Source organism: Camelus ferus, chromosome 1, assembly GCF_009834535.1.
Source record: "Camelus ferus isolate YT-003-E chromosome 1, BCGSAC_Cfer_1.0, whole genome shotgun sequence".
Taxonomy (NCBI): domain Eukaryota; kingdom Metazoa; phylum Chordata; class Mammalia; order Artiodactyla; family Camelidae; genus Camelus; species Camelus ferus.
Window position 1 is genome coordinate 119,378,037 of NC_045696.1, and position 27,540 is coordinate 119,405,576.

General features: G+C 50.0%; 1 protein-coding gene across 2 annotated transcripts; it reads right to left on the bottom strand.

The window, feature by feature from the left end:
* On the bottom strand, window positions 1-27,540 carry GALNT15 (polypeptide N-acetylgalactosaminyltransferase 15). 2 transcript variants are annotated; one of them, XM_006190797.3, is made up of 10 exons: window positions 26,379-27,540; window positions 22,688-22,854; window positions 19,329-19,533; window positions 13,085-13,252; window positions 10,948-11,065; window positions 9,433-9,627; window positions 8,411-8,542; window positions 7,925-8,029; window positions 4,458-4,601; window positions 1-1,988 (listed from the first exon to the last, which is right to left on the bottom strand). In XM_006190797.3, the coding sequence occupies exons 1-10, from the start codon at window positions 26,912-26,914 to the stop codon at window positions 1,842-1,844; spliced, it is 1,917 nt and encodes a 638-aa protein (XP_006190859.2). In that variant the 5' UTR covers window positions 26,915-27,540; the 3' UTR covers window positions 1-1,841. The 2 variants fall into 2 exon arrangements, with proteins under 2 accessions (XP_006190859.2, XP_032344931.1); XM_032489040.1 differs by lacking the exon at window positions 1-1,988 and having other exon boundaries at window positions 4,466-4,601; window positions 8,406-8,542; window positions 26,379-27,162.

The following is a 27,540-nucleotide window of genomic DNA, read 5'->3' on the forward strand; positions in this document are numbered from 1 at the left end:
ACAATTGAATTCAGCCTTTTATTTAATTATATTAATTTATTCCAGCAACTTCAAATACCAACAATGCCAATGACAAAGTTCATTGTAAAAATAGAGGTCTTGTTTAATTTTTATTTCTCAACCATTAATACCCTGTACAAAGTTGCCATCAGAGAATTTTTAGCTCTGTCTCAGCCTCAGAATGTTAGGGGCAATTGTGTTGAATATAGACAAGTCTGAAGGAAGAAAATGGTGGCTGAATTCTCTTCTCTCAATGGGGTGATAAATCTGTCTAGATTAGTGCTATCCAGTAGACCTGTCTGCATTGATGGAATGTTCTGTTATTCGTGCTCTCCAACTCCGTGGCTTTTGAGCTCTTGAAATGTGACCAGTACAACTGAGGAACTGAGCTTAAATTTTCTTTAATGAATTTGCAGTTAGATGGCCACATGCAGCCAGCGGCTCCTAGCACAGGTCTAGAGTGTATTCTGGGGAACAAGAAACACAGTGGACCATTGACTTCAGCAGGTGGGGAAGGAATGCATAATTATGATAGATATTGTTTAGAAATTCTCACTTCCTACTTAGTGTGTCTTAGTCGAAATACACTGTGTCCTGAGACGGCCCAGAGGAGATCAGCATCTTTGAGGGGAGGTTTCTAAGCTGACCATGTGGAGAGAGAACTCCATCTGGAAGAGAAATGGGCGTGATGTCTTCTTAATTAAAGAACCAACCCCACTCAGCAGCCCTTATGGCTGAACTCAGTGGGCCAGGTCACAGCAAGAGAGCCATTCAGCTGCTCTGCCCTGGTGGGATGTCTGCTTCCCATGGCTGAACGTCCAGCTGTGGGCACATCTGGAGGTCCCAGACAGTTCCTACAGGCCAGAGCCAGCCCTTTTAGCCCTCATGGACATTAACACCCAACCCTAGATCCTCTCATGAGAATTCTGGCTCAGATGCTGGCATTTCCCTTCCAGGGAATGTCTGCCTCTTTGCAAAGGTTGCTCTTTCCTATCCAGTCCATGCAAACCCTGTAACAGGGCATCAGGAGAGTTTCTCAACTGTGTATGCTTCTGTTAATGGGAGTTTTCTGTCTAAGGTGACTCAACACCAATGACTAGAGAGACACATATTGCATGAGAATCCAGTTGTGGTTAATCAAGCTAGTGCAGGGTGAACGGAGGTAGAAGGTTTAGAGGAAATTCTCATTAACATGAAAATGTCTTAGTCCAGGTCTACCGACTCTTATCAGCTGCTAGGCTGAGCTAAAGAATTGGGACAAAACTCTCTCCAACCCTATTTTTCTCTCAGTAGCCTGCCTCCCTTCCTTCCTCTGAGCTACGGCTCACCCAGTGAACACGAAATTTGTCCTCATGAGTCTAATCCAAAGCTTTTTGGATGTCCTGCCTTTACACGCTTTTCACACTTTAATTTTCATGGTTGGCTACACAGACAGTCCAAGGTAAGGCCATTTGCAATAAATGGATTGACTGCAATTGTGTATCCTGAAGATGTTGCCAGTCCTCTTTCCTCAATCAGAGATAAAAGCAATTATTTAGTGCTCAATGGAAAAAAAAAAGGACAAGAATCTTCTGCACTATGTAATGATCATCTATCAGTGATGAAGACAATGTGACTATGAATTCATATTTCCTTTTCTTTTTCTATAACAGCCTGTGGTCAATGAAATAAGGTGCAAGAAGGAAAGACTTCCCATATTCATTCACGGAGCTTTCGTCGCTGCTATCACCGCTGCACAGACACCAAGGGTCTGCTCCATGAAATGCACCTGCTCCGGGAGTTCCCTTGGGGTCACACTGTGGTCAGAAGCCACGCTTCTCTTTTCTTTGTGACACTGACACTCATCGTTCATCCACAGTGGTGACATTGTCAAAGTGCCACAGCTGGCTGGCTTTTCCGTCACACTGGCGCAAGTACAGATCTCTACTGTTTTCCTGCACTACAGCTTCCATGCATTTCCCAGAAAGAATGTGAACAATCATTCCATTCTGAAAAGAAGGAAGAAAAGGGGGGAAAAAACAGGAAACCAGTCAGTCCCCGGCAATCAGTCAGCAAAGAAGGAAATTTCTAAGATTTGTGCTAATCATTAAGAGAATAATAGAATTGGTGTCAATTAGCCTGGTAAGGAATTGAAGTATTTTGGTTAATATATAATACAATTTAGGTAGTCCTAAAATTTAGGTATCATTCAGAGCCTTGGAATCATTAACTCAATTATCATTATTGTGGTTGGGTAATGATGCCATTACTTAGAGAGTTCTGACTAGTAAAATGCCAGTGGAAAGATCATGTTCAGTCTTTATCCTGTATTGGTGACATTGATTGTTACCACTTACTTGTAAATTTCTGCTTTCTGAAGGACTGAATTTAATCTCTGCCCTCTGTTAATCCTGCAATTTAGTATTGCCACCACCAGGTGGCAGTAGTGAGTAAGACGCTGGGGATGCACATGTTTGGAAGACTGCGGCCACTTCCTGCTCAAAATCGACCAAATGTGATACTGGATCTAGCCTTCTTCTTTTCAAGAAAAAATCATTTTCTTTATGAGAAGTTAAACAACCTTAACCAACAATGCTGATGATGTCTGTCTATTCATTTATTTAGGGATATAGTCACTGTACTAAAGTACACAACTCAGTGGATTTCTGTGTATTCAGAAAGCATGTGTGACCATCACCACTCTAACTACAGAAAATTTCATCACTGTGAAAAGAAACCATTAGCAGCTACTTCCCATTCCTCCCTCCTTCCAGTCACTGGAAATCACGCTTCCACTTTCTATGTTTATGGATCTGTCTCTTCTTGACATTTCATGTAAATGGAATCATACAATATGTGGCCTTTTATGACTGGCTTCTTTCCCTTTGCATGATAGGTTCAAGGTCCATCCATGTTGTAGCATAAATTGTACCTTCTTTTCTTTGGCAGTGGTAAAAATATAAAACATAAAACTTTCCATCTTAACCATTTTTGAGTGTGGAATTTAGTAGCATTGAGTATATTCTACATCATTGCGAAACAGACCTCCAGAACATTTTCTTCTCTCTAAACTGAAACTCTATACCCATTAAACAACCATTTCCCTTCCCGCCCACTGACCCTCATGCCTGGTAACCACTGTTCTATTTTCTCTTTGTATGAATCTGACCACTTTAGAGATCTCATGTCAGTGGAATCATACATCATGTGCCTTTTTGTGACTGGCTATTTCACTTAGCATTATGTCCTCAAGGTTCATCCGCACTGAAGCAAGTGACAGGATTTCCTTATTTTTAAGGCTGAATAATATTCCATTGTGTGTATGTAGTGTATTGTTTATTCATTCATCAATCATTGGACCCTTGGGTTGCTTCCACCTCTTGGCTACCATGACTAGTGCTGCTATGAACAGTATCTTACTCCTTTTTAGGACCGAATGAGAATACTTTTTTAAAGTCTTATTTTTTTAATACCTGAAAGATGCCAGGTGTATCTTAGTCATTAATTTTTTACATACTATTTTAAAATGTTATTTCAAAATCTATCTTATCCAGAGGACTTGCTTAGAATGATCCTTTGTGGTCATTCATAAAGGACTTTAACTTGGTTTCTAAACCTTCTTTGAGCATGTATGGGCCCCCTGAGTCCTGGATTCACTTGTCACCAAAGCCCAACAGCTTTGTTCTCAGCTGCTTACAGTGAGTTCAGCTTAAGTTCTGCATTACACGATTTCCCTCTTTCACAGCCTTGCTTTATGAGCACCCATGTGTGGAGGTCTGCTTATTTTGCCCTGCTTTATTCTCAAGCAAAAGCTGAAGAAAAGAAATTTTTAAAAGATGTGTGTAAATTTGTTTGTTTGTATACTTATACCCTAGCTCATTTAGGAAGGGCTTTGAGGTGAAGGCAAAACCATGTGTGGACCTTCCAGTCCCACTCCTGTAGCCCGCTCACTCTCCCTAGGTACTTAACACACCTCCTGCTTTCTCATCATTGACACACAATCTCTGGAAAGGACCCAGAGGTTCTCTCTAGGCTAATGGGAATCAAAGTCTTACCAAAATGATGAAACACTCACAGTGGGATTTGCAAAGGAAGCATGTACCATCCACCTCCACATCTATTTGATGGTGGAATGGGAGGTGGGCCTTTCTGTTGCCCCTAAGGCCACACCACCAGTGTGAGTGACCGCTTCTGTAACACGCTCCACTGTCCTACTTGTGACCTGAGCTAATCAACTTTCAAAAGGGGCCAGATCCTCTCTCTGCTGTGCTCATGATCAGAGCTCCACAGAAACCTGGCAAATTAGAACATTTCAAGATGCTGGCGGAAAACTCTGCTGCAAGGTTGGCTTTCCCTCTAAGGCCTCAGTGTCCTGCCACTAAATTGGACTGACAACAGGGACACAGGCTTGTACAGTAATAATTGACTCTTGGAAGAGCCAGCAGCACGGCAGAGCCCTCCCGGACCGGACTGCTTACCTCCTGGTGGTCCCAGTGCTGCTGATGGATGCCAGTGCCTTCCTCGGTGCAGTTCTGAAGAATCACTTGCTCTTGCCTGACGTCGAAGCACAGGTGCCGTGGGCTGCCAAAGTGGATCTCCTTCCTGCCCGTGTGCTCCAGGTGCTGGACAGAGGGAAGGGCGGTTAGCGCAGCAAGGAGAGCGTCTCCAGAGCTGCTGGTGGGGGCAGGGGAGCTCACCGCGGGAGGGCTGAGGTCTAGGGGCCGTCTTCAGACTCTAATGGGGTCAGTAAGACCCTACCTCACCGCTGAGTCCACAAACAGGATCCCAGACTAGCCCTAGCCTCTGAAATGTCCACATTCCAGCTGCTTCTGCATCCATAGTTATGCATGCTGCCAAGTTCCTCCATTTCCTATTGACCTTGTCACAGGTGAGGCCACGAAGGATGCTGTGTTATTTGGAGGGGACCGCTGGAAGGCCAGACGAGGAAATCTCTGAGGCCCAAGATGAACTCTTTCTGGAGACATCTGACCTGGCCCTGTAAGTAATTCACCTGCTGACTCTCGCTCACGGTTTTTATTTCCTCCAGGGTTCCGGCCCATTGGGTCTTGCATTCCTCTGCAGAGGGACTTTAACTGCGGGAAGCCCATAGGGCCTGTTTGGAGAACACATTCTGATAAAATCATTTTCTGTTTGGTCCTGCGCCAGTGCAGCTTGAACTAATTTTTACACAAATTTCGCGGCTAGGGCTGGCTTCATGGCATGTGACTTGTGTAACTGCTGGGAACCTTATGCTTAGAAGGGGTGAATGTTCTCCATTTAATATATTCAGTTTAATGCTGTTGCTGTCTTGAAATTCTTTGTTTGACTGGTTTTTGGGGGGAGGGACACAGGTAATTAGGTTTATTTATTTATTTAATTTATTTTTTAATGGAGATCCTGGGGATTGAACCCAGCACCTTGTGCATGCTAAGCACGTGCTCTACCATTGAGCTACACCCTCCTCACTGGAAATTCTTGGTAATTGTTGAAGGATAGGTCTCACATTGTCATCTGCAACAGACCCAATACATTAGGTGGCATTCCTGCTGGAGGCTTGCCAGACCACACAGTTCATACAGATTTGAACCCTAAACCCATATTAGATGCAAGCTTGTGGTTAAAATTTTTCAGGGGAGGGTAACTTTCTCCCAGGCAAAGGCCTGTAGAGACAGACCCGCCTACTTGGCATCTTCCTGTGGCAGTGGGTGGATATTCCTGGCCCCACTGTTCACGGATTGGTCACTCTGGGAAGGTCAGAGCTGGCTTTATGCAGGACTCTCATTTCCAGACCCTCATCTCTCACAGGCTGAAGGTGGGCTTTCGTGCTAAGTCCCACCTGGAAACGTCTCTGGGATCCTGAGGTTGGACAGGAACTGTCTGTCTCCTGCCCCGCCGGAGAGCCTGGTCACACCTAACGACTCTATTTTCAGTTGCCGCTCGGTTTCCGGCCCCTGGAGATTTCCCTTTGTTAGAGACTTAGTTACTGATACAGAAAAGAGGGTGTTTCTTCTTATTTTTCCTGTAGCACGTGGTGCGTCCAGTTTAGCTGGTTCACGGTTTTGCTGGCTACAGAAGTCCTTGCCAATCCCCGCCTCCTCACCAAGAATCAAAATAAATAAATGAATAAATCCAAGGCTAGTGTCCTGTTTGCACAAGGGAGACTGTTATCCCGAGTTGCAGATGAGGAAACTGAGACTCAGAGAGGTTAGGAAGCCTGCCTGATGTCACACAGCTGGAAGGTGGGCTGTCCCCACCACATCCCACGGCCCCCTCACTTGGCGCTTTCTCTCTGCCCTCCTCTGGTGCCAGGTGTGAATGCTATGGGTGTGTCCTGGAACACTGGTAAAGGGCAAGTCAGTAAGACGCCAAATGAACACTGAACACCTGCCTCCCCATGTGTCCTCCAGGCCCAGGGCCTCGCTGCTCCTGCCTGCAGGGCTGGACTCCAGACCCTCCACGACAGGCTCTGCCTTCCGCCCGGGCTCTCGGGGCCTCACCAGGCTTGTTTGATCAGTATCTCCAGGAACTTAGTTTTTGTTGTTTGTAATAGAGGCCGTTGGGACAGGATAGCTTAATGCACAGGCTGAGAGGAGAGAGGTTTGGGGGTGGGCTAGACTTTCTAGGTCATCATCCAAGTTGTGAAAAGAAGTGATCTCACCAAATGTAATTTGGAGCAGCCACTATGGAAAGCAGTATGGAGATTCCTTAAAATACTAAAAATAGAGTTATCATATGATCCAGCAATCCCACTCCTGGGCATATATCCTGGAGAAAAGTCTAATTTGAAAAGATATATGCACCCCAATATTCATAGCAGCACTATTTACAATAGCCAAGACATGGAAGCAACTTAAATGTCCATTGACAGATGATTGGATAAAGATGTGGTGCATGTATATACACACACACACACACACATATATACATACACACACACTATATACTATATATATACATATATATACACAATGGAATACTACTCAGCCATAAAAAAGAATGAAACAATGCCATTTACAGCAACATGGATGACTGGAGATCATCATTCTAAGTGAAATAATTCAGACAAATATCATGTGATACCACTTACATGTGGAATCTAAAAAAATGACACAAATGAACTTACTTACAAAATAGAAACAGACTCATAAACAGAAAATGCACATTCGGTTACCAAAGGGGAAAGGGAGAGGGGTGGGATAAATTAGGAGTCTGGACTTAGCAGATACTACTATATATAAAATAGATAAATAACAAGGACCTACTGTATAGCACAGGGAACTATATTCAATACCTTGTAATAACCAATAATGGAAAAGAATCTGAAAAAGTATATACATATATATGTGTATATATATGTGTGTGTGTGTGTGTGTGTATATATATATAAAACTGAACCACTATGCTGTACACCAGAAACTAACACGTGGTAAATCAACTATACTTAAATTAAAAAAAAAAATATATATATAAGGAACTTTTCCATAAACTCTGGATTTCCAGTGTCTTAAAATTTTTGGATGATCTCATAATACGAGATCCACTTTCATCCAAGACAAAGGACATTCACTGAGGCTGGGGCAGGTGCTCCTGAGTGACAACAGCTTCCACCCAGCTCACCGAGCTCATTCCCCTTACCCGCCAGAACCCTGGAGACATGAGTTTGCAGCCCCTGGAATGGCCACCCTCTATGCCTCAGTTTCCTCATCCATCTGGTGAAAGCATTGGCTAAACAGCCTCGCCCTTTCCCTCGAGCTCAGATGCTGGTACTCTCTGACGATGGTCCCCGTCGGTGCTTGCAGCTGGTGCAGGATGGGGAATGGGTCACCAGAGTGGGGCACCAGACACTGTCAAGGGACATGGGATCCCTGGAAGGAGGTGGCCCTAAGGGAAGGGAGAGACATCCCAGGACAGAACCCTTGCAGGTCTGAGGACGCTGACCACCCACCTGCTGCTGCTGGCTGTCCCTGCAGGGAGCCAGCATCACGGCACTGCCCAGGAGGTCCCCTTCAGCCTGGCAGTCTGCACAGAAGCCAAGTCCGGTGTTGTGGAGCTGTAAGTGGACATCCACACAGAAGTGAACCCCGCCCTCCGCTGTAAAGATGCCCTCTGTTCCTCTCTTCCCTCTGCAGTGTCCCTCAAGGTTCCCTATGTGTTCAGGCCACAAAAACGAGTGAGGTCAAGCTGAAGCCACCCATCCTAAGGGACAGGCCTCCTGAAGGAGGCAGCAGCACCTGCCCTGGTCAGGGGCCCTGGGATGGGTTACGGGGCAGCCCAGCCACCCTCTCAGGGAGGCACAGGAGACTCAGAGGCCCCCCTCTGAGCTGGGACTGGCCAGCCAGGGTCCCAGAAGAGCCTCTGAACATCAGCTCGTGTCTGGAGAAGCTGCCCAGCCCCTCCCTTTCCTCCTTCTCTTCCCTGCATCATGCCTTGCCTTTCCAGAGAACCTGGGCCTGCGTTCGGAGGGGTACAGCTCAGGATACACATTGGCCAGAAACCAGTGGAACATGCGACAGCCCAGCCTCCTCTGCAGCTGCTGGCGCTCAGTGCAGTCGGGCCTCTCAGCCTGGGGAGGAGAGAGACACAGGCAGCGTGAGAACAATGGTTTTACATCAGAATTCACATGGGGTGCCGGACAGAGGGGTCTGGGAGGATGCTGAAGGGCTGGGCCAGCAAACATCACTGTGAACCATGTCCCGCGTTAAATAGCACCCATGTGTCCTGTCATAAGGACTGAGCTGAGCGGTAGCTGACCAGTTGAAAATGCACTGTTGGTGAACGTTTCATGGAACGTTTAAAATTTTTATTTTTCTGTGCCTTTCTTGGGGAGTCCTTCAAGTTTTGGAGGCACTGGATTGAACCTAGGACTTCATTCAGGCCAAGCATGTGCTCTACCACTGAGCTATATCCCCCATCCTTCTATGTTCATTTAAAAAATTTTTGTTTTTATTTTTTAAATTAAAACCATGTTTTTTCAGGTCTAGGGTAGGTAATTAGGTTTATTTGTTTATTTAAATGGGGGTACTGGGGATTGAACCCAGGACCTCGTGCGTGCTAAGCACACACTCTACCACTGAGCTACACCCACCCACAGTGTTCATTTTTGTACTTATATTTGTTTTGCATCTTGGGAAATTTCACAGCCTTGAGAACTTTTCCCAGGATGAAGGGGCCTTCTGTCTCAGCGTTTACTCCCCACCCAGTCTCTCCTCTGGCCACACGATGAAGGATTGCACCCCTCAGATGTCATCCCACAGATATCGGGGGTTCCAGGCCAAGACCAGTCGTGATGCCCCTGGTAGATGCTGGGAGAGACAGAGGCCAATCCGCCAGGGAGAGGCCCTGCGTATGGGGGAAGCACAAGCTGGAAGCTTCTATTTTCCCTTCAAGGAGGGAGGGGAGGTGCCCCGGCCCAGCCTGCAGCTGGGGGCCCTGTGTGGGCACAGAAGCCCTTACCTGGCTCAGGGAGAAGGCCTCTGGGCTGTGCCTGTAGAAGGTTTCTCTGAACGAGCCCAGCCAGGTCTCAGCGATGCGCACCTTGTTCTGCAGGAAGGCCTCCCGGTCATGGGGGGAGTGGGCTTCCTGACTCCGGTAGACGTGTCCCACCCGAGAACAGGGAAGGATTTCCACGGAGCCCCCACAGAGCCAGGCCTGCCGCGAAAGGAGGAAACAGACACCTCTGTCCTCCTCTCCAAGGAGGTGGGAAGTAAGGGACCCCAGGGGTGGGGGTGGGGGGCGGCCAGCAAAATGCCCAGGAACTCAGAAGTATACGACGGCAAAGAAAGTTCTGGTCCCCAGGGTGGAGCACAGCTCCCAGACCCGAGGGCCCTGGGCAGGGGGTGACAAGGTGGGGAGAAGGAGGGCGGGTGTCCCGGTTCGGAGCCCGCGGGGCGAGGGGCACAGCCCTGCTACCACCTGAACGTGCCCCCCACCCCCGAAACGCGTGCCCAGCTTCGGCACCTAAGAGACGTGGCTGGGCTGCCAGCACTGCGAGCCCCTGCAGGTGCTTCCTCAGGGAAAAGGGCGTCCCGAGTGGCCAGGGCGTGTCTACAAGCTCGTGAGGTCTCCTGCTGCCAAGGTAGCAGAAGCCATTTGTGTGGAGATCAAAGCCAGCTTTCCTTAAACACAGTCTTTCTGCTTCTGGAAGCTTCTCTCTGCCTTCCACTCACTCCCTCCTACTCCCGAATGCCTGACATTCATTTGACAGGAAGGCCTTTCGTTCCACACGTGGGGATAAAGATGATAGTGAAAACACCCCTAGGATAGGCAGCCTGTGAGCCAAAACACACCAAGAACCGAAAGCAGGGGAGTTCCCAAACTGTGTGCCAAGGCACCCCAGGGTGCCGCAGCAAACCCAAAGAGGAGATTTTCAGTGGTCAAGAGAAACACTGTGACATCTGTTGGATGTTCTGCAGACTACAAGCTCAGGGTGATCCACAGTTTCAATCTTAGATGGTGGCGCTTTTAATGATGTATGTCTATGCTGTGATGAAAAAGCATGTCTCAGGCTGAAAGTCAATGTGGAAGAGAAAATAAGGGTGGTGGGTCCAATCTGATTCCAAGGTTTGGGAAATTGTGTGGTGCCCAGTGAGCGCTAAGCTGTTAGGACAAATACTTGTTAAGTTGTTTGGACCAAACTATGCGAAACCCAGCACTGCTTGGTATCTGTGTTGGCCGGAGGGTGCTGTGATGAGCTCTGAGGTGCCGAGGGGCCGAGGTGCCAGAAGTGGAGACTGTTCCGATGCTCTGCACTCAGGTGGAGGTGCCTGATGGCACGCCCTTTCCTAGGGGCAGGCCTGGCAGGTGAGTTCAGGAAGGAGGTTGGAGTGAAATCAAGAAAGATGGAAAAGGAGAAATGAGGGCTCTGACAGACCATGTGGAGTGACTTTGTAATCTGCCTGAAATCTCCAAGCTGTGGCCACACACACGGCTCCAGAGAACTACCTGGGCCTCCCTTGGTGCAGGACATACCTTGAGAGACAGTTCGAGGTTCTCTCCACCCTGCAGTGACATGAGTGGGTCGTACGCTCCAGTGTTTTGAAAGTAGTGTCTGTCCACCGCCACCACCCCGCCAGGTACTACCGGGCTCCTGGAGAGAGAACAGGGTGAAGTTAGAACCCTGAGCGCCTCGGGGGAATGACTGGTAGGGGAGCTCCAGTGGCTCAGAGCGTGGACTCGGGCTGCAGACGGACCTTGATGCTTTGAAATGCAAGACTGGAGCCAAGCAAGCATGCCAGGAGTCCTGGTATTTTATGAAAAGAGATCTCTGGTTGCCTGGGCCTTTTATATCCCTTAGAAGAAGAGGAAGGGACACCAGGGCTCTGTCTCTGTCATGTGGGGACACGGTGGGAGGTGGCAGTGTGTGAGCTAGGAAGCAGAGTCTTACCAAAACCTGAACTGGCCAGAAACTTGATCTTGAACTTCTACCCTCCAGAATCACGAGGCCCTTGGGAGGCCTGTTTGTACCTAAAGCCTTCCCTTCATGTCCCCGTACGAGGGCCTCAGGAATAGCTTGGGGTAACTGTTTGATGCTGACAGGTCCCTTGTCCCACATGCTCTTACAATGTGACATTGACATTGCTCCCCGTGAGAGGTGTGGTCCACGTCTCCTTTCCGTGAACCTAGGTGGGCCTGTGACTAAGGTGCAAGGGACCCTAGGTGACCTCTGAGACTCAGTTCTAGAAGGGAACACAGATCCTAAAACATCACACTAAGTGAAAGAACCAGACACAAAAGGTCACATACTGTACGATTCCGTTGATATGAAATACCCAGAATAGAGAAATCCACAGGGACAGACAGCAGACTGGGGAGGGGACACTTGGAGACACTAAGTGAGGGATTTCACTCTGAAGTGATGGAAATGTCTTGGAACTAGACGGAGGGGGTGGCTGCACAATATTGGGAATGTGCTGCGTGCTACTGAGTTGTTCACTTTTAAATGGTCAGTTTCATGTTACATGAATTTCACCTCAATCATTCTTTTAAAGCAAGGAGGGGGTACAGCTTGCTTTGCCCGATTCTCTTGGGATACTTGCTCTCAGCAGACGTAGCAAGTCCCAACTAGCCCGTGTGCCGTGACCTCGCGGACAGCATGGGGGTAAGAAGCTTCCACTGGGTCCCAGTGACAGCCAGCACCCAGATATCCAGGGGATTCCAGCCCCGAGATGCCGAGTCATTTCCAGCCAGTCTAGTCTAGTAAAGGGTGGTCCTGCTGAGGCAAGCAACGCCCACGCTCCCTTTCAGAATTCATGGCCCAGAATCCATGTGCTTAATAAAACAGCTGTTTTACGCCATTAAGTTTGGATGGTTTGTTACACAGCAGAAGCTATTTAGGGCTATCTGCCTAGATCTAAATTAGGAGTTGGGATTAGCAGACACTAACTACTATATACAAAATAGATAAACAACAAGGACTTACTGTAGAGCACAGGGAACTACATTTGATTTCTTATAATAAGCTATAATGGAAAAGAATCTGTAAGGAAAAACTATATATGTATGTGTGTATATATCACTTTGGTGTACACGTGAAACTAACATTGTAAATCAACTACACTTCAATAAAAAAATAAAAAATTTTAAAAGTATCTAGAACATCTACTTAAACAGAGTAAGTTGTTCAAAAATCAAACACATGAAAAGCAAACCCATAAAACTGGACATATTTTGAGGCTTATAGGGTCTTAGCATTCACCCGGCTGAATTCTTCCTTTTTACTGAGAAAGCATTTGAGGCCAGGGAAAGTCCAGGGCTACCTGGTGAGACAGAGTGGGGTTGAGATCCCAGGTCAAGTGCTTTCACGTTCCTCTTTCACTGTCTGGAAAGGCTTCGCTGGACTCCATCCATGTGACAAGGTAACAATAATGACACCTACCACTGAGGGCCTGGCACGCTCGGCGCGCTATTCCTACGTGAGCTCATCCAGTCTTCACAACAACGCTGTGAGGTCAGTACCGCAAAAACCCCTAGTCTGCCGATGAGGACACCAAGGCACACAGTCAGTGACTTGCTAGCACACTCGTGGAGCCAGGACTGGCCCCGGCAGCCTGGCTGCTGAGTCCACACTGAGAAAGCAAAGGAAAAGCGGTGCGTGAAGGGGCCTCACCTGATGGGGCTGATGGGGGACGGGAGGGCCTTCCTCTCACGCTCGGGCAGAGGCTCCCAGTGGAAATCCAGTTTCCAGTCCAACACCCCACGCTGCAGGTCCTTGGAGGGGTAATACTGGAAAGTCTTCCAGTCAATCACGTCTAGGACAGGAGACACCACCCTGCTCCTGGAGAGAATCATGGGATCAGATAAGGGATACAAACCCTTTGCCTGCTGGGGGACAGAAACGTGATCTAGACACGTGCTGCCCAACACGGCAGCCACCAGCCATACGCGGCTATTTGGGACCTAAAATACAAGCTGTCCGAGCTGAGATGGGGTGTAAGTGTGAAATACACCCCGGATTTAGAAGACTTGGTATGAAAAAAAGATGTAAAAATCTCAGTAATTTTCATATTGATAACACGTTGAAAATATTTTGGATATATTGGGTTTACTAAAATACTTTATTAAAATTAATCTGTTTCTTTTTATTTTGTAATGTGACTCCTGGAAAGGTTTACATTATATCTGTGGCTCGTGGTATATTTTGACTGAACATCACTGTTCTAGAAAATATGTTTTTCCATAAAGAATTTGGGGTCCATTTCTTTAAAGAGCACACCTGCCCCTTTCTTTCTTTAAAAGCATCTCTTGACAAAACTGAGAGGCAGGAGAATGGGGTCCTAGGCTCAGCTCTGCTACTAATGCACTAATGTGCTGTGTGATCTTGAGATGGCTGTTGTACCTCTCTGGGCCTTGGTTTCCTCACTTGTGAAATGGGAGGTTGAACTACTTCCCACAGAGTTCTTTCTCAATTGTAATGCTCTAAGACTGTGGTACTTGACTTCTTTTGGGGTCTTAGATCCCTTTGAGAATCAAGGGAAAATTATGGACCCCTCCTCAGAACAATAATCATATGCACATATACAAAATACTGTGCACAGTTTCAGAGGGTTTGCAGGCCCCTGCTCCGGGGTCTAGTTCCTGTTCCACCCTGTACCGTGAAACCTGGTTGGCTTGAGGAATCAGGACTGTCAAGTCCTGGAAATGTCCTCGGTGTTAATGCGTGTGTATGTGATCAGGTGGTGTCTACCAGCAAACCAGAGTCCTGAGTCTGGGTTTTTTTGCTCATTTACTGTTGCTGTTGGTTAATGTATCTTTTTTTTTTTCTTTTAATGGAGCTGGGGATTGAAACCAGGACCTCGTGCATGCTAAGCACACGCCCTGCCACTGCGCGATACCCTCCCCGAGCAGTTGTACCTTATCCCAATTTTTTTGTACAGCTTCAGACTACGTGACCTCAGAGAGGGTGGTGTGGAACATTGAAACAGGTCAGAAATGCTGCCTTTGAACTAAACAGGTAATCACTCAGGTGTACCAGGAGCTGCTCTCCACCTAGTCAGTATCTCAATCACATTTTTTCCTGGCCTCTCGAGACAGTTTCTTCTAAAATCTGTACCATAGAATGAATCAGACCTGAGCTCAGGGGTGGCTGGAAGGTACCAGTCTAAGAAAAGTAAGATTCTTGGAAAAGAGATGCCAGCCATGCTATTTACACTCCCCTCAGTTTCCATCTGGGTTCCACCCACCTAGCAGACAGCCAGGGTGGGCACAAGCCCAGGCCACACGGAGAGGGCCAGGGTGGTCCTGGGATTCAATCCGTGCTTAATCTGTGGCCTTAAGTCACGGGTCTTGGGGTGAAGAGTCACGGGGTTTCCATTGACAGCAAGGATCTTGATATACTTTTCCTGCCCATTTCACACTGTTCCCTCTGGAAGCGAAGGGAAACTGAATCCTTCTGGCCTCCACTCGTTTTGGGCACCTCACACTGACCTCAGAAAACCGAAAGGCAAGGGCAAGGAAGCAAGCCGGGCGCCCTCCCAAGTCTCTGCTTGCTGTGGACGGAGCTGAGCAGACGGGATGGCTTTGGCTCTCAGCAACGCATTTTTGTGGAATTTCAGCAGCAAGAGCCAGGGAAGCTGTGTGGCTGAATTCCGAAGAATCCCATCAGGTTGGCGTCGTCTGAGTCATCATAAGAGGACAAGAAAGGAAACTGCATTCGAGCATCCACATGATCAATTCGTCTCAGACCTCTGAGCAGCGTCCTTCCTGATAAAGTCGTATGTTCCTTTTCATCAGGAAACGAGCACCTAGACTTCATCACGTTCCTTTTTGCTCTGTCTTGCTGAAGCTCAGATTCGCGTGTAAAGCTCCCTTCTAATAACTGTACTGCCCTCGATTTCCAATACCGTCTTTTTTTCCCTTTCTGAAGTCTCCTCTTCCTTCTCTTTCAGCCAGATACAGAATTGATTAATCCTAAGCCTCCTTGAGTGCATTTTGGGTCAAGACAAATAATAAAATGTCAATGAACGAAGTGAAAGATGTTTTCTGTTTTGGTTTTTATTCCCGTGAACCACAGCTTCTGCCTAACCAGGGCTGAATTAGGAATAACTGCAGCGTAGGGACTCAAAAAAAAAAAAAAAAAAAAAAGTGATTTAAAAAAAAAAATCAGTCTTATATTTAGCTTTGTGTTTTGAATCTACAGCTGTATCTGGTGTTCTTGGAATTCACTTAGAGCAGAATAGCCAAGCTTCCCGGTCTGACTTGGAAGGAGCTTGGAGATCCTTCCAAGGACCACGAGGCTGTCACTTGTGAACTGAGTTTTAATTCTCAGGCAGACACGGGGTCCAGCCTCTCCTAAGCCTTGCTAAGCCCCAGGAGGTCAAGTGTTTGGGTTTCAAGAGACAAGCAGAGGCTGTGGAGCGCTCCACAGAGACTGTTTAACCGAAGTATGTGAGGTCAACCGAGAGACCCCTGTCCAAAGAGCCAAAAGCTAACTGTGGTTGCAAACTCACCAAGCAAACCTTGGGCCGCAGGGAGCACTGAGCCTAGTTTGCGTCACCCCTTTTTCTTTTTCCTGAGCCTGGATGTCCCTCCATCAGGTCTGCAAGGTGCAAAGTCATTTTGGAAGTTCATGCCAATTCTCGGTGTTTGTGGAAAGTATCTTGACCTGAGAGGCAAAACACCCTGAATTCTCTTTTCAGACCTCTTCCTGCTCGGGGGCAACCCCAAGACCGGTGCCGGCCCTTCAGGACTCTGCCATGCTGAATGGTGTGGAATCGGGCGGGGGCTGGAGAGTTTCCTGGGGGTGTCAGACCCAAAGAACGCTGTTCCCTCCGTGGGGCTAGAGGCATTTTGTTCCCCGTGCCCCAATCCTGCTGCTCCACGACACTCACACTCACAAGGGACTTCTCAGACCATCTTCCATCACTTAATGGCAGAGAGGCAGGAGGTACTCTGGTCCCTGACTGGCCTTGCTTTTCCCTATTAAGCCCTGTCTGAGAACCAGGTAACCTTCAGAACTGGATGTCCCCAAGACAGGTGCCCAGACCAATCTTCAAGTGGGAAACAGCCTGGACAGCCTCTAGAGCCAAGGACAGCCCTAAGAGGGTGTTGTCTCTCTCCCTTTGGAAATCTTCTTTTTTTTTTTTTTTGGCCGTAGCTCTTACTCCTCAGCCTGGGTACCAAAGCTGGCAGTCAGCACAAGACAGCTGGCAGCCAGGACAGCAGTTATCTTCAACTTCATCTTTGTTACTTTATGTGGAACCTGGTTACCCATCAGTACCTCCTAGGACCTCCCTAAAATCACTGCTCTTGAAGAAACTCTATCTGGGGCTGCTATGTACAGTTACCCAGGTCGTGCACTGCTCAATCCTGGAGAATGTCTCAAGTATCAGACACGTAAATGTGCATATTTATTTCTAAATGTTTAATTAGCATTAAAGTGACTGGTTCTAACAAGATGACTGTATGATGACACATCTTCTGAGGGATGAGAGTAAAAAGGGTCACGAGGAATGGACTCATTTCCCTGATTGATACAAAATTGCCATATGGCTTTCAGCAGGCCTGTTTTGGGGAACAGGGGCAGGGAACCAGGGAACCAGGGCCAGTAATCAGGCCTGGAATTCTCTGACCAGGGAAGAGAATTGAGGAAGTTGTGACTATGCAATAGCTGTTTACTCACCATTCCCCTTCACCTTTCTTTGTTTGTTTTTGTTTTTTTATTCTTTTAATCAATTTGGATTAAATTTGGGGGGGGGAGGTAATTAGGTTTATGTATTTAATGCAGGTGCTGGGGATTGAACACAGGACCTCGTGGATGCTAGGCACACGCTCTACCACTGAGCTACACCCTCCCTGCTACCTCCGCCGTTTTAATGAAAGTGCTTTAAGACTCAGCTTTGGGCGCAGTGGGTCCTCACTAGGTGATGGAACATCTCCCGCTGTGAGCCTCAGAGGCGCTGTGCCCCCTTCCTTTTTCGAAGAGCAGCAGCTATGAGAGCCGGCGCCCAGCGGGCTCCACAGCTTTGCTGTACACAGGGTGAGCTGCCACGAGAGTCGGCGGGAGAGCAGAGCAGACTCCGAAAGGGGACCCTCTCCCAGGCCTCAGCTGAGAACACTGAGGCATCACCATGTCTTCTCTCTCAGCCTGGGGAGAGCAACCCCCAGGTACGTGAAAATGGTCCCAAGTGGGAGAAGCAGACATGGAGGACTCACTGTCATCAATGTTTTAACACACATGTCACAGCCAGGGTGGGGGTGGGGATGACTACATGTTTCTCCATAATCAACTTCTCCAATCCTCAAATTAAAAAGTCATAAAGGGCAGTGGACCCAGAGTTAGAAAGCCTGACTCAGCCCCAAAGTCTCTGCAAGCCCTGGCACCTCAATTCATTTCCCTGAACCTCAATATCACCCTCTAAGAAATGAAAGCAAAAACAGCCAGGAGACCTCTCACAGGGACCACTGAGGAATATATGCAAACATTCTCTGACGTACATCTCAGCAGTGTTCTCCCGGGGCAGTCTATTCAGGCAACAGAAATAAAAGCAAACATAAACAAGTGAGACCTAGTTAAACTTATAAGCTTTTGCAAAGCAAAGGAAACCATAAGCAAAACAAAACAACAACCTACAGAACGGGAGAAAATATTTGCAAATGATGCAACTGACAAAGGTTTAATTTCCAGAATATATAAGCAACTCATACAACTTAACAACAACAAAAAACAAACAACCCAATCCAAAAATGGGTAGAAGACTAAACAAACAATTCTCCAGTGAAGACATACAAATGGCCAATAGGCACACGAGAAAATGCTCAATGTCGCAAATTATCAGAGAAAGGCAAATCGCAACTACCATGACGTATCACCTCACACCAGTCAGAATGGCTGTCATTCAAAAGCCCACAAATGATAAATTCTGGAGAGGGTGTGGAGAAAAGGGAGCCCTCCTGCTGGTGGGAGTGTAATTTGGTGCAGCCATTATGGAAAACGGTATGGAGGTTCCTCAAAAAACTAAAAATAGACTTACCCTATGATCCAGCAATCCCTGGGCATATATCCAGAAGGGACTCTAGTTTGAAAAGATACATGCACCCCAATGTTCACAGCAGCACTATATACAATAGCAAAGACATGGAAGCAACCTAAATGTCCACCCACAGATGACTGGATAAAGAAGCTGTGGTGTATTTATATAATGGACTACTACTCAGCTATAAAAAGAATAAAATAATGCCATTTGCAGCAACATGGATGGACCTGGAGATCGTCATTCTAAGTGAAGTAAGCCAGAAAGAGAAAGAAAAATATATGATATAACTTATATGTGGAATCCAAAAAAAAAAGGACAAACAAACTTATCTACAAAACAGAAACAGACTTACAGACATAGTAAACAATCTTGTGGTTACCGGGGGGGGGGGGGGTAGGAAAGGATAAATTGGGAGTATGAGATTTGCAGATCCTAACTATTATATATAAAGTAAATAAGTTTATACTGTATAGTGCAGAGAACTATATTCAGTATTTTGTAGTAACTTATGGTTAAAAATATGAAAACAAATATATGTGTGTTCCTATACGACTAAAGTATTGTGCTGTACACCAGAAACTGACACAACATTGTAAACTGACTACAGTTCAATGAAAAATATATATATAAAAAGAACAGCTAGCAAAAAAATAAAAATTGAGATCAAGGGGCTGGAGGACTCTTATCTTCCTTCCAACTCTACCCACTATGCTTCAGAGGCTCAAACATCTGAAAAACCCAAAGCAATACATTGACCTCAAACGGAGGCGACTCAGCCATTTTTTGATGGCGGGTGGATGTTTTATGAGTGGCTGAGGCTGTAGGTGACCATTGCTCCCCCTCCCCATTTCTGTTCTGCAGCCTCCAGGGATGAGTTACCTGTCACCAGCTATTCTGCCCAGGAGGGGCTCCAGCCAGCCCGGGTGGCACTCACAGTGGGCGTCCATGAAGACCAGCACATCCCCAGTGGCCCTGGTGGCCCCCAGCATCCGCGCCCCGGTGGCACCCAGCCTCTTGTTACTCCTGAGCAACTTGACCCCCTCCAGCTGGGCCACGTACCCGCCGAGAGCAGACTTGAGTTGTCCTGGAATCGAAAGGGTTGTGGTCAGTGGGGTGACAGATGCCACAGCCCCAGGATTGTGGTGACCGTCACAAGGATCACTGTCAACAGTTCTCTCTTGGGAGCGAGGCGAGCACCAGGGTCCCGAGCATCCCATCCATTACAGTGTGGTGGTTGCTAAGATCTAAGTCACTTTCGCTAGTTTGGGTAGGTCAGGATTCTCTCCAGTAAAAACGGCGTCGTCAGACTCAGAGAGGAGAGAACTTCCTCTCATTCTCCAAATGCAGCAGCAAGGCTGAAACAATACTGCTGGTGCCCTACTCAGATGCCCCGGGGTTCCTTGGGCTGGTTTGGTTTGCACACACCCAACTGCTGTGGGTCTCACCCTTCCCTGGAGACCCGCCCTAAGGCACTGGAACCGCCTGTCCTGCAAGTGCCCAGCAGTCGTGTAGAACACCATGCCTGACCCAGCATGCCCCAAGTCAGTGACCGGCCACTGCCCAGGTACCAAGTCCGATCCCTTGCTTTAAGGCAGGACAGACTGGGATCAGGCTGTGGCCAGACTTCATCTATAGAGGGTCCATTATACGTGGATGCCAGGAGGTCATCAGTGGGGCGGCCAAAGCGCTCTCACTGCAGTGGTGGGAGGGAGGGGGCAGGGCAGCGGGTCGAAGAGAAAGTGGGAGGTAAAAAACTGAGACCAAGAACCTAAACATTCTTTTAGGAATGACAGTCCTATAGAGGATACAGGATGATACTTAAGTCCCTTATATAAAAGGGCAGTACAGTGGGGGAGGGTAGCATGAGTGCTCAGCATGCACAAAGTCCTGGGTTCAATCCCTAGTACCTCCATTAAAAAAATAAATAAACCTAATTACCTCTCCCACCAAAAAGGTTTTTAAAAAATAGAAGGGCGGTACAGTCAGCCCTCTGTATCTGCTGGTCCTGCATCTGTGGATTCAACCAGCAGAACGTTTCTGTTGCTGTTCACAGAGAAGCAGTGTAGACCCATGATGTCTTGGCAATGGGGAGCCCCCAGCTCACCGGAACAAGACCTCCTCAAGGGCAGGGGCTGTATCTCATGCATTTCTGCTGCTCCAGCCCCTCGCACAGGGCTGGCCCACGGCAGGCACTCAGTGCACGCGTGTTGAACAGAACTGAGCCAAAGAACAAGAATTGCCCCAGTTCCCCGGCCCGGAGGCAGTCTTCACTGGGACACACAGAGCCTGGATGCTTTGGTCACTGGCCCTGCAGGGAGGTGGAGAGGGGTCAGGCAGCCTCACCGGAGGCCCCACAGACTCCCTGGGAAGCTGCCCTCTGAGTGGTGTGTAGCTCCCCCTAGGGAGATTTTTCTGCAGGGAATCTGTCCTGAGCAGGGGGCAAAGGAGTCCCAGTCACTTGGCTACTGCTTTTCTCAGTGGTTTTCTGGTGAGCTTGTTGGCTCCCAGTCCCTTCCCTGGAGAAGGATCTGTTTGTGAAGCTGTTAAAATTTCTGCACCTGACAACCAGCCCCTCGGTGACTCCACCGAATTCAGCATCACTAGTTGTCTTACCCAACATTCACTCTCCCCTTCCACCTTACCTACAGAAACTTGATTTTGTTCAGGGCACCTAAAAATACTTACTTACCAAGACTTTTGATTCAACTCTGGGAGAAATATACTGGGTGAGAGGATTCTGGAAAAACTACTGTATTACTGATTTTTTTTTCTGAAAGGACAAACTTGGCTGCCCTCTGCTTATCTGCCTTTCATCCTTTTCCTGCCTGGGATATAGGTGTGATGTCCAGGGATAGAGCAGCCTAATTGTGATGATGAGGCCAAAAGCCATGGTTCCAAGGATAGCTGAGTAAAAAGCAGAAGGAACTGAGGACATTGGAGGGAACTCACCTTCCTAGGGCCCAGCTGCTCTGCTTCTCCACACACGAGGAGGAGGGAAGCTCCAGAAACACAGTTTATCAGCTGACGGGGGACCACAGGTGTGCTCCTGGGAGGACTCTGCCCCAGCTGAGGGTTTGGAGAGTCTCTGAGCACTTTCACAGGCCAACCCAGACCAACCCAGGACCTGCTCATACAACCTGCTGAATGTGCCCCAACAACCACACACTGACAGGGCCTCTGGCTAGTCTGGCTCAGCACCACTGCCAGGCTGGGCAAATTCCAAACACGAGGACCTCAGGAAGAACTAGCAGAAGTACGTGGCCACTCTATCCTGTCCTCCGTTAGCCCACTGAGAAAGTGCTTTGCAGATCTCAGCAAATGTTCGGCTTCCCTTGGAGCAGTCTGATCTCCTCACCAGGCCAGCAGGGGCCTCTCCAGGCCCTTTAGCTGAGCCAGAAATACAGGCCTGAGGCTCCTGCCAGACTGGAACAGTGGTTCTCAAAGTGGGTCCCCTGGACCAACAGCATTAGCGTCACCTGGGAGCTTGTTAGAAATGCAGATACGGAGGCCCCAGCCCAGATCCAGAAGCTCTGGGGGTGGTCCCAGCAATCTGCGTGTTAACCCGCCCGCCAGGCGACTCCGATGCACGTTCACTGTTCGAGAACCACGGACCTGGATGTCAGGCAGGGGCTTCTGTCTCTGGCTTCTCTCGGCTTCCCAGCCATGCAGTGGGCCGGTCCCAATAGCTAGTTTCCTGTCTGTGGAAATGTTCAAGCAGATTCTGCAAGTCTGGGCTCTTGGCCTGACCCCTGCAGCCCTTGTCTCAACTCAGCTCTGATCGGTTCTCTTCCCAAGCCTCAGTTTCTTTGTCTGGAAAGTGAGCAGGTGTGCTAAACGAGGGTGACTGAATGACTAATTCACATCACGTGCTTGCCGAGTCTAGGCGGCAGAGAGCATGCACCGGTGGCCACCTGTTGTGATTGCTGAGTGTCTCGGGGAGAGGCTCACCGGACTGGGTGGAAGATGGGGCCTGGGGGAGATCCCCACAGGATCCGGCTGGAGGCACCCTGTGAGACCCTCCCTGGGACGCCCCGCCATCTCCTGCCTGTCTCCCACTGTCCTCTGCCCCCACCTCCCTACCCACTGTATTCTCTAGTAAGTTACCTGCGCCCGAATCCCCACCTAAAGGTCTGCTTTGGGGAGCCTTGTCTTCACAGGTTCCAAACCCCAGTCTCTGCATGGCAACCCCCTCAGAGTCCAGGCCCACCTGAGGGAGCGTGGAGGGAACCCGTGCCCACCTTGCTGGCTGAGATCGTCCACCAGGATGACCTCCTTCAGGGAGGCCCGGGGTGCTGTGTCCAGGATGCTGTGCACGGTTCTCAGGAGGGTGGACCAGGCCTCATCGTGGAAACAGAGGATGACGCTGGCTGTGGGCAGGCTGTCCCCCGGCTGCTGCTGCAGGCACCTGTCGGGGAGAGAAGCAGGGAGCCGTGGGAATGAGCCGCCCTGGCAGGGGCTGCTCCAGCCCATGGCTCTCCTTCCAACTCACCCGCTGTCTCTGGGTTTTCTCGGAATTTCCACTTAGAGAGAACCCATCCCACCCTCGTAGCAGCGCTGCCCACTGCCTCCCAGGCCTCAGATCCCCAGGGCTTCTTGACAACCTTTAACCCAGGCCTCTCCCCTAGCCACTGGGAAGTGTTCCCACCACTTCGCGCATTCTCAGGGTCTGGGCGGAGGAGCCTGGGCGAGATGGTTCGTAAAACCCTCCACTTGATTCTCACGTGTGACCGGGAACCCTCATTAGCGTTACCCAGACTGTAACATGAACAGAAACCACCTGGGGCTCTTGTTAACAACAGAGATTTTCAAGCAGTGGGGCCGAGTGGGGCTGAGAGTCCGCATGTCCGATGCTGCAGGTCTGAGGCCCCCATTTTGAGTGGCACTGCAGTAAATGACACCAACAGCTTTCCCCAGTCTCATCCCTGAGGCTGGCCTGAAGCACAAGGCCAGACCCCTCTGCCCTGGGCACCGTGGTCGTGGTCCACTGCGAAGGGCCACATGCAGGCCAGTCTACACCACAACCCCACCGGGGGTGCCATGGCCAGAGTGGACAGCTGGGCAGGCACTGCTCCTGGCCGTGGCTACGCTGGATTCCAAGACTGCAAGCTTGGCCGGCCAGGTCCCAGGCACACTGGGCTGCTGCTTTCCCTCTCTGGTTGCAGGTGGGGGATTGGCTGGGCTCCAGCCTCCAGTCTCTGCCCCAGGCTACTCCGGTTCCAGCTCTCCCTCCACTAATGCCCCGCCCCCTGGAGGTGCCTACTAGCCAAGATTTATTGATGCCCTGTTAGTTGCCTCCTCTCTCCTTTGCACCCGAGGTACCAGAGCTGTCCTGGGGTGGCTTGCTGCCCAGCAAGGACCAACCTGACCAGGTGCACTGTGACCCCCCTCTCCCCCTCCTCCACGATAGCAAAGCTGCTGCCAAAGTGACCTCTGGGGCAGGACTGGAGCAGGGGAAATCGAAGGAGGAGATGCCCCCCTCCCACCTCTCCCCACTGGCTGGGAAATGCCTGGTGCCTCACAGCCTTGGATCTCAGCCCTGGCTGCACATTGGAACTACCTGGGGACACCCAGGCCTCACCCTGGACCAACTAGATAAGATGGGAGGAGAGTCCTGTCACCGCGGAGGGAGAGTAGGGACGTTGTTGCCTTATTTTGTAGAGAATCCGTCTCGCATCCTGGAGCCCTGCCAGGAATGGGCGGCGCCAGTACCTGAAGGGCACCTGGGGGAGGGGAGACTGGGGACCCAGGCCAGGGCCGCACAGGCTGCAGGGACAGGCTGCGGCCAGCAGAGGGCGTCATACACCTCCGGACAGAGCCAAGCCCCGGGTGGGGCGATCAACCGTCCTGATTTGCCTGGGGACTGAGGGGTTTCTATGACGGAAAAGTCCTAGGCAAACTGGGCCGAGTTGGTCACCCTGGCTGGAAGAGAGCAGCAACCACAGAAGCGGTGCACACACATCCACACGTGCACCCGTGCACACACAAGACAAAATGTACCCACACATGCACACGTGCACAACACACACTCATGCACTTCAAACCACAAGCATAACACAGACACTTGCAAATGTGCACACGTACCATTTGCAACATTTATAACCCATGCAGCACACTCACACAAAGCACATGCGCAACACGCACAAGCACACATGCAAAATGCACGTGCATGCCATGCCATGTGCGCACACACGACACACGTGTGCCACACAGCACAGTGGTTCATACATGAACATGAACACACCGACGACACATATGCCCATGTGACAACACATCACACAGCGGGTCCCTGTGCACCTCACACCACAGCAGACACAGGCACCACTAACACACTACACACAGCACATATGCACAACATCCGTTTAACACACACACAACCCAGTGCACCCACACTTGCATGATGCAAACACACACAGCCACACATACACTCACAGCTTGGGAAGCCAGAGACTCTCCTGGCTGAGGCAATGTTTCTCATTGGGAAAACATTCTTGCTCTAGGCCAGTGAAAAAAATGTATCATCAAAAGAACTGGAGAATGATACACTCATTCATTCAGCAACCACATCTTTCCTGTGTGCTGGGACTTCACCAGGCAGCACAACAATGACCATTTAGCTGCAGTTGTAATGAGCGTTATGAATTAAAGCTGCAGAGAGCATAAAACTGTGATGGGTGGGCCTGGCTAGGTCTGAGAGTTTCCTGAAAAGAGCTGTTTCAGCCACAATTGGAGTCAGAGCAGCTGGGCTGGGGCTACAGTGAGTTGAGTGAGGCACCGGGTACACAATCTAAGGAGGCTTCAACCTTGGGCCGACCTGCATCTGCGTATGCCTGGCGGCAAGTGGCTGAGTGGCCAGGCTCAGAGGAACCCTTCAGGGATGTGAGCAGTGGTCCTGCTCCCGACCTCTGCTGTAATCTGATCCTTGGTGGCTCTGCTGCCCAGGAAACCCTCTGGGTTCTGAAAAGAGCAGTGCTTACAGCGAAGGGACCTCCACCACCCAGCTAACTAGCTGCATTGCCCCTGGATGCTGGTAACCAGACCCCTCCCCTGGGCCAGCCATGGTGAAGGTGGGCAGGGCAGATGGGGTCCAGGATGAGCCCACCATCTCCCTGGACACAGCCTGCATGTCTTCACACTTCCCAGCTTGCCTCCTAGGGGTGGGCCACCCTGCCAGGTCAGGTGCAACAGCACTGTATTCTAGCTTCTGTGCCCTGGAACTGTCCCCACAGTCTAGTGGACTAAGGAAGGGGGCATAGAGGGGAGGGTTCAGGCAGATTGGAGCAAATCCCTGCTTTGGCACCTACTAGCTGTGTGACTGTGGGCAGGTCACTTGCCCTCTCTGTGCCTTATTTTCATACCTATAAAGTAGGCATCATGGTAGTGCTAGCACCCATCCTACAGAGTTGTAAGGACTTTATGAGTTAATACATGAAAAACTCTTTGATTAAAGCCAGGCTCAAGGCCAGTGCCACACGAGTGCTAGCTGTGATTGTTGCTTTCATCCAAAATAAAAGCAAACACAACCATCCTAATATCAAAATGTGCTAGCATCAGAGTTAGAACTGGAAGTGTCTTGGAGAACAGGTGCTCCCAGGCCCCTCTGTGTTGTAGAGATAAGGCTGTTTGACCTGAGAAGCCCGAGACGGAAGAACTAGAACCCAGGGTGGGAAGAGAAGGGACAAGAGTTCCTCCTTTTCTGTCTCTAGGACAGTGGTTCTCATCTGGAGGCCTGGTTCAAGGCAGACCGCCGGTACCCCACCCAGAGAGTCTGCCCCTGCACTACTAACAAGTCCCCAGGTGATGCTGCTGCTGGACCACACCTGGAGAAGAGCCGCCCTAAGCCAGTGGAGGCAGAGCGCACGAAGTCTGCAGCCCCAAGCTTGCTGGTTGCGCTCCAGAACCGGGGGAAGGGGAAGCGAGGGCCTTACTTACAGCGGATGCCGTACCTCAGGCAGCGCCCTCTGCAGGGGGATGCGGGCACTGAGCGCCTCCTCCAGGCCGAGCGGGGTCAGCTCATCATCTTCTGACGCCTCTCCATCCTCCTCCTCCTCGGCCCCCCAGTCCCTCTCCGCGGCGTCTTCATCCTGCTTCCTGCTTGGCTGCTTGATGAGCCGGTAGCTGCCACCTCTCCTGCCCTCGCTCCGGTTTCTTCTGCCCCTGGGCGAGGCCACGGCCACCAGGAGCTGATCCTCCCGCAGCGAGATGAAGGGCGGTAGGCCCCCCAGGGGGCCGTACTCTTGGCCCTCATCCTCGGACTCCAGCACCCACTCCTGGGATTCCCCGAAGTCCAGGCGGTACCCAGCATCGGGGCTGCGCTCGGCGCCCTGGGCTGTGACCGCCCGGGGCAGGGCGTGCGGGGGAGGGTGCAGCGCGGCCAGCATCAGCAGCGCGCATCCCAGCGACAGGAGCAGCAGCAGCAGGGCCCGCAGTCCGCAGGGGCCGTGCCGGAGCCGCTTTCTTACGAGCATGTTGCTGGAACTTGCCAAACGCAACAGGTCATGTTCAAGTTCCCTTTCTCCTCCGGCGCCAGGTTCCTTCAAGCCGCAGAACCTGGGTTCCTGGTTCCACCTGGAAGTGTTTTGCCGGTCCCTTAACCTGCTCCTTCCCTCCCCACCCACCCCACGACTGACACTTGCCAGCAGCGTGTGTAAGACCGGTGTCCACTCACAATCAGAAAGCCACGGACCCAAGTCCCACCCCGGCTCCTCTCTCAGCGGGTGTCTTTAATTGCCTTCTGAAAGCCCATTCACAGGGACTTCAAACTGAACGTTTGCCCCCTTTCAGCCCCTTTTCCTTTGGGAAAAAAATAATGATTCCGTTCTGCTCAGGTGTCTAGTCCCACGTGTTTCCTCTCCCCCCTTGCGTGAAAGGTCAGGTTGCTACGAGATGCCTGGGGGAGCTGGTGGGTCCGCCGTCCAGCCGAGCTGACAGCCGTCCTCCTTTGGACCCTTCAAGTCAGGTCAGATCAACAGATGTGAAGCCGGCAGGCAGCCCTGATTCCCTTTGGCACAGAGCTCCGCGCTCAGCCAGCCCGAGGACCTCTGCCAGACCCAGCCAGGCGAGCGCCTCGCCCCTGGTCCTAACGCCCTCACTG

Bases quoted from the DNA above. Each gene is read 5' to 3' on its own strand.
- GALNT15 (XM_006190797.3), bottom strand. From the start codon at position 26,914: ATGCTCGTAAGAAAGCGGCTCCGGCACGGCCCCTGCGGACTGCGGGCC. The intron at 8,543-9,432 runs GTAAGGGCTTCT...TCTCCTCCCCAG, and splicing joins AGGCCTTCTCCCTGAGCCAG to GCTGAGAGGCCCGACTGCAC. The intron at 1,989-4,457 runs GTAAGCAGTCCG...CCTTCTTTTCAG, and splicing joins AGCACTGGGACCACCAGGAG to AATGGAATGATTGTTCACAT.